Here is a 13551-nt window from a genome sequence, read left to right on the forward strand (position 1 = left end):
TTTTGGTTATGCTTTTTCCACCCAGAAAATTTTAATTTGTATGTCATTGAGTTGATCTCTTTCTTATGTGACTGTCAGTTTTTATTCCAAAATTAGAAATTAATAACTGATATTGTTTTCCATATTTTCTCCTGGGACTTTTATACTTTCATTGTTAACCTATGATTCACCCGGAAGCTAATCTGGGATAACCCATCTTTTCCCCACTGAGGTGCCACTTTTACCTTGAACTGAATTTCTGTATGTATTTGGGGCTTTCGGATTCATCCTGCACATGCTAGTCTCACCCAGCTACTTGCAGTCCTGTCGTTAGTAAGATCTCAAGGGGTATTCGTGCTACAGAGGAGCACCCGGCAGCAATGTGGACACGTTACCCCCTGCCCAAACCTGTTGTAACCTCCAGTGAGATTTTAAAGTTTTCTTCACGTAAATTTTACATTTCTTTATACGTTTATTCATAGGGGTTTTATTTTTTCCATGACTATTTTCTTATATAGAAAAACTGTTGACTTTTGTGTATCAGTCATGTAATCCAGTCACATTACCGAATTCTTTTTATGATCTTTAAAGGAAACCCTCTTGGAATCCCAGGTCGACAATTACATCACTGTCCTGTGCGTTTCGCCTCCTCCCTGTCTATCTCACTGGCCGCTGGGCAGCCCCCAGGGCCATGCCTCATACAGCAGTGGGCTGAGCAGTCCCGGCCTGCTCCTGACCAGCCCTTCCAGCGTTTCTCCATTCGCACAACCTGCTTTTGACTTGAGATATAAAAACATTATTGTGTGAAGCAACCTGTCATCCATTTGTAAGATAGTATATTATCCATATGCTCTTGATATTTCCATGGAAATACTTAGACACAGAAGCTCAGTGGATGCATCCACTTGTTCAAAGCATGAACCCTCTCCCCCACACCCCCATACTTTACCCACTGAGGCTTCAGAGGTGAACCGCCTTCGGCATAGGTGCCCATCAGTCAGCTGGGCACCTTCCTCGAGCACCTGGAAGGCAGGTAGGGAAGGTGCCCCATGGAGGGGCAGTGCTGGGAGGTGCCCCTCCCCTACCAAGAAGGACAGGCCTGTGGAAGCACAAGGGAGGGGGGACCAGGCCAAGGAGGAGGATCCGAGCTGGCCCGGCTCTGGTGGCACACGGGTCTCCCCTGAGTTTAGGAAGATGGCTCCAGAGAAGCTGACGCAGAGTCGCCCTTGTGCCCGAAAGCACAAGGGCAATGGTGGCAGCTGTGGGTGGCGCCCTGGCATCTGGCATGGCGGGGTCTGCGTTGTGCCTGCTGGCCTCACAGCTCTCAGGGAGCAAGTCTCACATGCAGCCAAGTCCACAAGGTGGCATTTCCTCAGGCCGACCCCACAGAACAGCCATTTTGTGGGTCATCCCAAACGCAGGGAGGACCTCCTCAAGCGAACAGCGTGGGGCTTCCCACCGACCTGAGGGCAGGTCAGCACAACAGTGGCCCTGGGCCTGGGTCAGCCTTGCTCATGGAGCAAACACACAATCACCTCCACATGCGTCCGTGCATCTTCTGGGGTCAGCACCGGGCGCAGGAGAAGTAATGGTTATAACACCCCTGGGAGGATTGCGTTTCCAGCCACACTCTCACCACCGGCCTCTCCTCACCTCGTGTCACAGCCCGTGCTGCTCCGAGGTCGTGCCTGCCCCTGCGGGGCGTCCCCGCCGCACCCCTCCTGTCTGCACGAGCGTCCATGGGCGTCAGAGATGGGAACACGGCCCAGTGCTCAGTGGGCTCAGGGCGCAGTTAAAGACTTACAGGATCCCCTGTCCCAGATCTTTCCCTGGGCATGAAATGAAAAATCTGAAGAGGAAACAAAACAGGGAAGTGTCCACTTTAGGAGTGTGGACATTGAAGAGAGCTGACACTGAAGGAGAGCAGTTTTAATCACAGAGGGATCAACAGTTGTGGGACTGCCTCTACCCTTCACCTGTGATTACTGACCCATGTGGCAGACATACGTATAAGACTGTCTTAAATCTGTGCTCAGGAAGGAGAGTGTTTCTCTGTCGCGGTTGTAAATGCTGGGGGTTAGAGCCCTCCTGGCAGCTCTGCACACCCTCCGAGGTCCTTCTGCTCCATCGATAATACCCGGCTGCGACCCCCATGCTGCTGCACAACCACTCACCAGCAATGGCCACAGAGCAATTAATACTCACGTCTCTCCTGGTAGAACCAGGGAACATCACAGCAGGAGAGCACTCCGTCCCCTCGGGCGGCTCACTGCCCTCACTCCCTGTGCCCCGGGTCCCTCTGGTACCTGATGGCAGTGCCCTTCTACACCGGATTCTGGAGTTGTCCCATCCAGCTTTAATTTCAATAAACGCTCTCTTAAAATATACCATCAACCTCTCCAATGTGTCTGCACAGAACGTGGAGCCTGCCCCACTCCGGAGAAAGACAATTTCTTTGAAAGGAAGCTTTCCTTTCTACTCTGGGCAATTAGCTAAAAGACAAAGGAACCAAGAAGGAATTTCTTAAGGGAAACAGAACTGTAATGGAGGAGAAAAATCACAGAACAGACCAAGGCGCTTGGAAATAATTAGCAGAATAAAGTGATATTCTAATGTCTACATGACAGCATATAAAAAACCACCAAATTCAATGGAAATTAAGTTTATTTCTGGATATACCAACTAAAATATATGCCATATTTATTCAGAATATCATAATCAATGCAAAAATAGAACTCTCTTCTCCCCTGTAAAAGTTAAATACAATACTGTAGGATAGTTACATGATTATTTTAGTCAGGTCTTCAGTATTAGCTTCTCAAAAGAACAAATCTATAGTTATAGACATCCAATTTATCATACAAAATATATACAAAGGCGTAACTGTAGTATAGAAAAAAATGAAGTTACCAAAATATAACTTATGTCATTTACTTTACACAAAGTGGACTCTAGTTAACTTTTCCCAAGAGCTTCACCAATGAGTCGAACGGCGACACTCTTGCCTTCGTCGGTTTGAACAACGAGCAAAGCTTCAAACTTGCCCACAGACCTGGGCTTGAACTGCACAGGCATGTTGATGTAGTGCTGGGCTCTGCAGAGAGAAAGGGGTGTCAACACCAAGGCCACGGTACACGGAGCCCCTCCAGCCTCACGATGCCTGGCGGAGAGCAAACACGGTCAAGTAAGCAGGAGCCAAGAGGCCCAGGGCCTGGTGCTGCATCTGTAGAAGCAGGAGGCCACCGGCCCCCGAAAGGTCAGGGAGCACGTGCCACCAACCGCCCCCGGGGCAGCAGGACCAACATTTACAGGGCTGGTGGGTTTTGCTCCAAATTTCATATGAAACCTTCCAAAAGTCTTCTTGAAAATTTATTTTCAGATTCTATCCAAGCAGGTAATGAATGCCCTGTACTTAAAAGTAGTACATGGGCGGGGGGTTGTTTTTGCTCATAAAACGAGGTCCCAAAAGCTTCAAAAATACACCTTTATTCCCAGGGAATGAGACAAAGGCACTTTCCCACACCTGTGTGATGTCACCAACTTTCTGTCTTCATCATTTTTGAGTGAAACTTTACAGCTTTCAGACTCTCCTCAGAGGGCAGGGGCCCCGCCCTTGATCTCAACCACACGTGTTCAGGATCAGCCATTGGATCTGACCTGTGCTTTTGTTTCCAGCATGTTTCCTGATGAACCCAGCACAGTGGGCTAGAAATTCAGAAAACAGTCTAAGTATTTCAAAGCCCTTTTCCTGCACGTAACTGATAACGCAGAATATACATATTTAAAGTCTGGGTCATTTTCCCCCAATGCATTTACCTCATTTCCCCACATCAAAGTTAAGGTGCCTTTAAAAAAACTGGTACCTTTCGATGGCACTGACAAAGGACAATTTTCTCTTTTATGTTAGCATCTCAATCCTCAGAATGACGTAGTACAATCTGCCAACCTAAGAGGCTTTTTTAACTTATGAATTACTAAAAGCATTAAAATACCCCAAGTAAATCTCTAGAGGATCTCATTATTAACATGGAATAAAGAAACCCATATTTAACTGAGGAAGGGTTTTGAAAAACATATTATGACAAACATGTATCCCCTGCTTTAGATTTACAGACACTGAATAAATGGGGGGTGCAACTTAAAAAGAACCACGGATTCACACAACTCCAGCACCAGCAGTGCGGCGAAGCAGTGACTGTGCTGTTACCAAGAGGGCTTTACGCTCTCTCCACACACATGCACACTCACATACACATGCACACTCCCACCCCCCCACAGCACACACTCACACCCCACACACATGCACACTCACACACACTCACATACACACACCACACACATATAAACACACTGCGCACACACACACACACACACACACACACACGGGAACACGTAATAGGAAAGCACATAGACACAACACAGAGATCTAGTTCAAAACCTCCTACCATCCAATGACGAATTTTGCAGCAGAGGCTCCAGAGCAAGCAGCAGGAGGTACAGAGGCAGGGCCGGCGGGGTGCCCGGAACCCCCTCACCCCTCATGCCCATGAACCTACAAATTACAGCAACCGTAATTTTTCTTTTTCTTTAACTTAAAACGAGCACTTTGCTGCTCCCTGGCTTCACTCTGAAGGACACAGCAGGGCCTGGCCGCTCAGCCGCAGGGGCTGGCTCACCAGGACCTGCATGCGCTGCTGTGAGCCCAGCAGACGGGGCCTTAGCTGCAATGTCTCAGCAGAGATTAGACTTGAACAAAGTTAACAGAGGATGCTTTCGGGGGTAAGTGGAAACACAACAAATTCTTCTTAAAAAGACATGAGAAAGAGATGATCACCTAGAGCCCAAGACAGAACCTTTACCAAAAAACTGCTCATTAATGCTCCTTTTCCATTAGCTCCTTCACAATCTACCGCTTTCCGTGGATGACATAAACCTGCCCAACACACACCCTCCCCCAGCACATCCGCCTAAGGCAAAACCCCCAGGACGTGCGGGGCTCCCGCCTACTGATCTGCAGTCAGCTGACAGTCCCCACCGCATGAGGACAGCCCGGGAGAGGGGCCTCCTGGGAGGGCGTACCCGAGGTGACGGAAGCCGCGCTACTACTTGGGGAGTGGGGTTCACGGGTCCCAGGGCAAGCGGCCCCTGAGGAAGAGAACGTGACCACAGGGGACAGGGAGGGGCTCCCCAGGATCCTCGGCACAGACTGTCTACCCGCCACAGACTGTCTACCTGCCGAGGCCAGCCTCGCCATACCGGCCCCCTACAGCTCATGAGCCCGTCCAGGGTCCAACAGTCTCGTTCTCGGGGCAGGTACAAAGCCCTCCGCGCCTGCACTGACAGCAGCCCCTGCCTCAGTTTGCGGAAGAATTCTCAGGTGAGCTCCACTTTAGGAGAGTGGACACTGAAGAGAGCTGACAAACCGCTACTTCTCCGAAATAGAAAGAAGTCATTCTTACATATGAAAAAACCAGCTTTCCCACCTTCCTTTACGTAAGACTTAAGACTTAAGCCTACGGACATGTCATGAGAGAAGACTTTTCTACGACTTAGAGTTTACTTCACCTTGTTGAACAGATCAAAGTTACTGCTTTGCACGCATGGTTTTCTTATTCATATTTCATCAAGTTTACACTGAGTTGCTAATTATTAAAGTTGATGCTGGAATCTGTAACATTATATATTTATCCTAAGTTCCATAATGAAATGCATCAGAATAACTTTACCTGCCACCAATAAAGTATAAAATTACCTTATTTAAATTTCTTTGCAAAGTATAAAAAGTTAAAAACATTTTAAAATAATATGTTTGAAGAGTATAAGCAAACAAAATGTATCTTGTGATGCTATTTTAAATGCTAGCTTATGTAAACTGCCCGAATTTTGCTTAATTACAAAATAGTTTCTCATGTTTCTAAGTTCTCTTAGATGTTGTGACATGACCTAGGCTGCAGAGAAAAGCACTGAGTGTCTAATTCAGGACAGCTTAAAATGTTCTAGCACTGGAATGGCAAGTCACCAAGTTCAACTCTATAAAAATGTCTACTTTTAGATTACTAGAATGAACACATTTTATATTTTAAAATTGGTTTTTAGACAAGTTGAAACTAAGCAAAACGCCATCTCATTTATAAAGGTTCCTTGTTAGGAATGCTTTAAGCATCACGCCTGTCATGTCAACAGCACTGCAGGGAGCTGTGCGTGATGAGGAGGAGGAAGTGCTGCTGGGACACGAGATGGGCACCCAGGCGCACGAGGAAGGAGGACACTACCCGCTGGTCACAGGGGTAGGAGGAGGAAACTGAAGGTGGCAATTATGAAAATACTCTGACATGTTAACTGCCAAAATTACATTTCAATTTAGGTCGTGTGGTCTCCTGTGAAGGTCTAACAGCTCACTGGTGACCACAAACTGCCTGTGGGCCTCACTCAGCTGGCTGGTCCCTACAGCCCTGCTAGGCCAGAGGCTGCCGCATGTAATGCTATTGGGATCGAACACAAACAGGTTCTTTTTCTACAAAGGATCAAGAAGGAGCTGATTTACAAATTTCAGCTAAAATATAATTCAATTTTTAAAAATCTGTGAAAGCAAATTAAGCAAAGAACATAACATCAGAAGAGAATTTGAAACTACAGTGTATTTAATGATGAAAGCTGGAAAAGGAATGTTTATCTCCAGGTAAGTTGACTGCATCATCCTTCAGCCATAAAATGGGCAAGTGACATAAAGCCAAGTAATTTAACAAGTTATTGTAAGTAATGAGTCCTTACCAAAACTGTAGATGAGCTGAATGCAAACAGTGTTTTTTAAAAAGCTGCTAGGCTCTTCAAGGGAATTTTTTTTAAATCTGAAGGTTTCTTGAACTTTTTTTAAAAAGACTTTTTTAAAGATAAAAGCTCCTTGAAACAAAAATCTGAAGCCCATCCAGTAAGCTGTGACAGGTATACACTGGTCTACACATAAGTATTCCACCCCCTCTGCTTCACGTTTAAAGACACACACCTGCAAAACGCTGACCAAGCTCAGGGATGTGAACGAGACACAGAGTAAACGGGAAGCAGAGTTAATAAGGCCGTTATGATAAAGTTCAAATTCAGATAATAACGGTGTTCAGGACAGATCACTTACTCAGTATCAATTTGTACTCTGTTACTAAAAAGTGTCACAATTGGGAATTTAAACAACCTATTTTTAAATAGGTGAATTGTTTCTGCAGCTCTGCCTCAGTTCAGCAGAGCCAACCTACTCTACTGACTGTGGAATGTCGCCAGTCTCAGGCCGTCATGGGAGGGACCCACAGACAAGAGCTCAAGGCAGAAAAGCGGGAAAGCTCAGCCTTAGGAGTGCTGTAAACCCAGGCCCCCCTCATCCATGTTCTCACTGAAGGGACTGGCTGGGAAAGCACCGACAGAAACCGTGATGCTCTACCGACATTGTGGGTCCTGCTGGGGCTCCCCAGGACCACCTCTCACATACTCCTGTAACGAGTCCAGGCTGCCAGTGGCTTTTCATCTCCATTTCACAAATTAGGAAACTGAGGCTCAGAGAAGTTAAGTCCATGGTAGCTTTCTAGGTATATTCATTGCTGACTCTGCACAACTCGTGCCTTTAGGTTGGGCTCCTGAGAGGCAGGTTTCATAGCACATGGGATGGGGGAGGGGGGACGAGAAGGGGAAGAAAGGACGAGAGGTGGAGAGAACGGTCCCCACGACTCATCTTCCAGTATCTAGAGGTAAGTATAAGCTTCTGAGTCAGTGCTCCTGGGCTAGTAACTCAGAGACAGTCCTTGAATGCCTGCAAGTGGGCCAAGTTTTCACAAAATATAACATGTTTCTGGGACAGCCTCTTGATGCTAAAATGAAAGATCTTATAATAACTAAATTGTTTAATTAAAGATTCAAAGATGAAGATAAAATTATTTTTCAGTATTAAGTGCAACAGAACTCTACTGTTAAAATTCTAAATAACAGTGACAACCCAGTTTGAGATTTCAGCCTTTATGTACATCATATGGAAAAAGAAAATTAGCAAGACCCTAAAACAATTAACAAAATGGCAGTAAGTACATACCTATCAATAATTACTTTACATGTAAATGGATTCAATGCTCCAGTCAAAAGAGCAGCTGAGGGCTTCCCTGGTGGCGCAGTGGTTGAGAGTCTGCCTGCCAATGCAGGGGACACGGGTTCGGGCCCTGGTCTGGGAGGATCCCACATGCCGCGGAGCGACTGGGCCCGTGAGCCACAACTACTGAGCCTGCGTGTCTGCAGCCTGTGCTCTGCAACAAGAGGGGCCGCGACAGTGAGAGGCCCGCGCACAGCGATGAAGAGTCGCCCCCGCTTGCCACAACTAGAGAAAGCCCTCGCACAGAAATGAAGACCCAACACAGCAAAAATAAATTAATTAATTAATAAACTCCTACCCCCAACATCTTCTTTAAAAAAAAAAAAAAAAAAAAAGAGCAGCTGAATGGATACAAAAACAAGGCCCGTATATATGCTGCTACAAAAGTCACTTAAGATCCAAAGACACTCATAGACTGACAGTGAGAGGATGGAAAAAGGTATTATATGGAAGCAACCCAAGTGCCCATCAACAGATGAACGGATAAAGATGTGGTGTAGATACACAGTGGAATACTACTCAGCCATAAAGAAGAGTGAAATCTTGCCATTTGCAATAACATGAATGGACCTGGAGGATATTATGCTAAGTGAAATAAGTCAGAGAGAGACAAATACTGTATGATTTCACTTCCATGTGGAATCTAAAAAACAAAACAAATGAACAAACATAACAAAACAGAAATAGAGTCATAGATACAAAGACAAAACAGGTGGTTGCCAGAGGGGATGGGGGTAGGAGGAAGAAAGAAATAGGTGAGGGAGATTAAGAGATACAAACGTCCACAGTTCCAAAATAAATGAATCACACGTATGAAATGTACAGCGTGGGGAATATAGTCAATAACTATGTAATATCTTTGTGTGGTAATGTATCATCCTAGATTTAGTGTGGTGATCAGTTTCAAACGTATAGAAATAAAAACATATAGAAATACAGGAATTAACAGTGTTGTAGGTCAATTATACTTCAAAAACAAATGCATAGAAAAGATCAGATTTGTGGTTACCAGAGGCAGGGGGTTGGGGGAGGGAGAACTGGATGATGAGACAGTCAAAAAGTACAAACTTCCAGTTGTAAGGTTAAGTACCTACCAGGGATGTGATGTACAACACGATAAATATACTGAACATGTTGTACATTATATATGAAAGTTGTTAAGAGAATAAATCCTAACAGTTCACATCGCAGGAAAAAAAATTTTTTCTATGTCTTTAATTTTGTATCTATATGAGATGATGGTGTTCACAAAACTTATTGTGATAATCATTTCATCATGTATGTAAGTCAAATCATTATGCTGTATACCTCAAACTTACACAGTGCTGTATGCCAATTATGTCAATAAAACTGAAAGTATATACATACATACACCTTAAAAATAAATAAAAACAAACACATTTTAAAAAAAAGAAAATAAGCAAGGATGACAAGAAAATGTAGCCCTGATTTAAGAACAATACAGGGTTATTTGAAGAATAACAACTGGAAAATAAGATAATAAAATTTTCCCAATTAATCTGGGAAGGTTTTTGTCCTAATTAGTTAAAATTTAAATCCCTGATTCTCAGTGTAGTGAAAATAACATGTGACACAGAAATCACTCTAAAGTTAATCACAAGATAATTAAGGTTCTATGTAAGTATATGGCTGTCAAAATACTGGGAAACAGGAGTCACGCACTAAGTCCAAACACTGCGCAAGTTTGAGTTGCTACTCGCCACACGTACCCATAGGTCACGGACTGTTTCCCTAGCAGGTTCCTTGTCTCCTTCACCACGTGCTTGGTGCTCAGTGGTGTTGGTGAGGAGGATGAGGGGTTGCAACAGAGAGAGACCTCACAGTCCTAACCCCCAAGAGCAATCTCAGGCTCCTGAACACAAAGACCTGCACTAGGATGAGAACATTTTGATTTATGATAAACTCACCTCAAAGAATATTTTGAATGTTTGACGTAGAAAGGTTCTCTGGGACTTAAAAACTTGAGCTGGAATTTAATATGAAACATTTTATGAAGTTATACAAGTTAGATATTTGTGCATACTTAAATCAACATACCGTATAGCCACAAAATGAGGTAAAACGATAAATGCTCATGAAAACACTTAGGGGAAGTTTAATGAGTTTATTCTAGTTCTAACTGGAGTAAATGTTATCCAGAAATATGTTGGTGTGATAGTACAGAAGAAAACAAGAGGAAAAATGAAAATATGAAAACAAATACTAAATAATTTTCAATTTTCAGGTAAAGGATCATGAAATTCCCTTGAGTTTCTTTTCAAATAACAGTATTAAGGCATTTTAAAACTTAACTATTATAACTTAATCTATAAAACAAGCTTCTAATTATCAGGAAAATGTTTATCAAATAGTAGAATACACTTACTTTTCCAAAACCCACAGCAAGATTTCCAACTTACCAAGTGTGTAATAAAAGAATTATTTCGCAAATTGACTTTCAACGTCCTTGACTCCCCAACTCTCGTTGGCAGAAACCGATACACATCTTCTGGGGCATAAACTCCACGGTGGGTGAGGTCACGCTGCCTGCTATGGAGATAGGCCTGAAGGTTAACTATTTAAAATCCATAGTAACTTAAACTATTTGTATATATTACATTATGAAGTGTGGCTTTGTTTTCTCCCGCAACTCAGTTAAAGTAGCTCTGTAAAGGCGACTGACTAATGTGTGTTAAGACAAACTGCTGGCGGCAGGAAGTGTCCAGGGGTGCGGGGAAGCAGCTGAGACAGCAGCAGCGCTTCCTCCTCCCTGAGAGGAACTTAACATATTTTCCTTACAAGCACCTTCCTCCACAACTAAGTTAGACCTAAATGTTAGTTAACTAAAGATTGTAAGAAACATTTTCATGTAAGTCAGAAAGAAAAAGACAAATACCATATGATATCACTTATATGTGGAATCTAAAATACGACACACATGATCATATCTAAGAAACAGAAACAGACTCATGGACATAGAGAACAGACTGGAGGTTGCCAAGAGGGAGGGGGGTGGGGGAAGATGGAGTGGGAGGTTGGGGTTAGCAGATGTAAGCTTTTATAGAGAGAATGGATAAACAACAAGGTCCTACTGTATAGCACAGGGAACTATATTCAATATCCTGTAATAAACCATAATGGAGAAGAATATTAAAAAAAGAATGTATATGTATGTATAACTGAATTGCTTTGCTGTGCAGCAGGAATTAATACAACACTGTAAATCAACTATACTTCAATTTAAAAAAAGTTAAAAAAAAGAAACATATCCCTGAAAAAAAAATTTTTTTTTTTCATTAGGTAAAACATTTATATACTATCATTAAAGCTTTGTAAGCTGCTGGTATAACATACATTTTTCGAAGTTTTTAAGAATCTACTTTCATACACTGTGTTTTGGAATGTAAATTGGAACAGCTACTTTGGGAACATTCTTTGGCAGTTTAAGGTTAAATAAATTTCTACCGTATGACCCAACAATTCTACTCTTAGATATTTTTACCCAAAAGAAATGAAAAAATATGTCCACAGAAATACACATATAATAATATTCACTGCACCTTCACATTCACAAGGGCTCCAAGTCAGAAGCCACCAAATGCTAAAAGGAAAATGAAACAATCGTGATGTGCTCCTATGATGGGGCACGAGAACTCAACAACAAAAGGAACAAACCATAGGTACACTCACCAACACGGATGATCCCGAAATCACTACGTTAAGTGAAAGCCAGACACAACTTGAGTGCACATGTGCATGAAATTCCACAAAACTATGGCAACACACAGGAACAGAACAAATCCTGGGTGAGGGTGTGGGTGGCTGCAGAGAGGCATGCATGTGAGGACGCTCCAGGAGAGAGAAACGGTCTCTACCTGGCTGCAGTGGGGGTGACGTACGTCAATCACAGGTAAGCCACTGGGCATTTTACCGAATGTAATTATACCTCAATAAAGCCCTGGGAAAAATTCATGAGAATGACAGAAACAACATACCCAGGTATGAGAGCAGACGCCTCTGATACAGGTTGTCTTCGGGGCTTAAGTAAATTATCTATTTTAATGAGGCTATTTGTGGAAATGCGTGAATTTTCAAGCTCACGTTCTGCTTTGACACTCTGTATAAAAAAATCACAGGGTGGAGGAGGAGAAATAAACATGTGGACACTTACCTATTTGAATTCTACTACTTCCTTCCTAATTTTTAAAAAGGAGATTTAAGATTTCTAAATTCCTTTAATCACAAAATGCTTTATCTTGCACTGTTTCTTTCTCTCTCTCTTTCTCACACACACACACAAACACACAATCTTACCTAATTAAGGCAAACAAATTTCATAGAGCCAATCAATAAAGACACATAAGAAAACTAAGATGATAAGAATCTATAACAGAATTAATGGGATAACAATAATACCAAAAACAACAGGCCAGTTTTTCATGTCAGTTTCCCTTGGTGTCTTTAAAAAAACACACCCAATAATTTACTTAAATTCAGTGTAACACTCACGTGTCCAGAGAGCTGGAATCTCAAGGTGTGCTTCAGGTGAGGCTCTTTAAGAGGGTGACACTCAACGTCCCAAAACTGGGCATAGTCCCCTCTATCTCTGGGCAAAAACGTGATGGAGACCTACAAACAACACATCCAGGAGAGAAATTCAGACACGGAACCTTACACACATGCAGTTAGATTACCAATTCAAAGTGTGGTATGAAAAAATTGAAGGGAAAAATGTCTTTGCTTTGGCTAATTCTGCCACTAATCAGATCCAAGTATACTTTTCTTTAAGGCTTTAAGTAACATATTCCTCAAAATGTAAATTTTTTAATTAAAAAAAAGTTATTAATTACTGTAGCTCTGTAGTACAGTCTAAAGTCAGGAAGCCTGACTGCTCCAGCTCCATCTTTCTTTCTCAAGACTGCTTTGGCTATCTGGGGTCTTTTGTGTTTCCAATCAAATTTAAAAATTTTTTGTACTAGTTCTGTGAAAAATGCCATTGTTATTTTGATAGGGATTGCACTGAATCTATAGATTGCCTTGGGTAGTATGGTCATTTTAATAATATTAATTCTTCCAATCCAAGAACACAGTACATCTGTTGTCATCTTTAATTTCTTTCATCAGTGTCTTACAGTTTTCTGAGTACAGGTCTTTTGCCTCCTTAGGTAGGTTTATTCCTAAGTATTTTATTCTTCTTGATGCAATGGTAAATGGGATTGTTTCCTTTTCCCTTTCTGATAGTTTGTTGTTACTGTACAGAAATGTAACAGATTTCTGTATGTTAATTTTGTATCCTGCAACTTTAGCAAATTCATTAATAAGTTCTAGTTTTCTGGTATAGAAAATCTTCAGGATTTTCTAAGCATAGTATCGTATCATATGGAAACAGTGAGTTTTACTTCTTTTCCAATTTGGATCCATTTTATCTCTCTTTCTTCTCTGATTAC

The 13551-nt window shown here is 42.5% G+C and overlaps 1 protein-coding gene across 9 annotated transcripts in view; it reads right to left on the reverse strand.

Moving 5' to 3' along the window:
- Nucleotides 1-2625: 2625 nt before the first annotated feature.
- The window catches only part of CEP192 (centrosomal protein 192), a 93998-nt gene continuing 83072 nt past the window's right edge, over nt 2626-13551 (reverse strand). For 4 of the 9 annotated variants that reach the window (XM_033837517.2, XM_073790473.1, XM_033837512.2 and 1 more), the window contains 5 exons: nt 12614-12733; nt 12100-12221; nt 10525-10654; nt 10033-10091; nt 2931-3684 (listed from right to left, as the gene is read on the reverse strand). In XM_033837517.2, the coding sequence (XP_033693408.1) occupies nt 3513-3684; nt 10033-10091; nt 10525-10654; nt 12100-12221; nt 12614-12733 (603 nt within the window). In that variant the 3' untranslated portion in view covers nt 2931-3512. Of the gene's footprint in view, nt 3685-5361; nt 8259-10032; nt 10092-10524; nt 10655-12099; nt 12222-12613; nt 12734-13551 lie in introns of those variants that run through there. The other 5 variants (XM_033837514.2, XM_019920758.3, XM_019920757.3 and 2 more) reach the window with 5 other exon arrangements.

Source organism: Tursiops truncatus, chromosome 13 (assembly GCF_011762595.2).
Source record: "Tursiops truncatus isolate mTurTru1 chromosome 13, mTurTru1.mat.Y, whole genome shotgun sequence".
Taxonomy (NCBI): Eukaryota; Metazoa; Chordata; class Mammalia; order Artiodactyla; family Delphinidae; genus Tursiops; species Tursiops truncatus.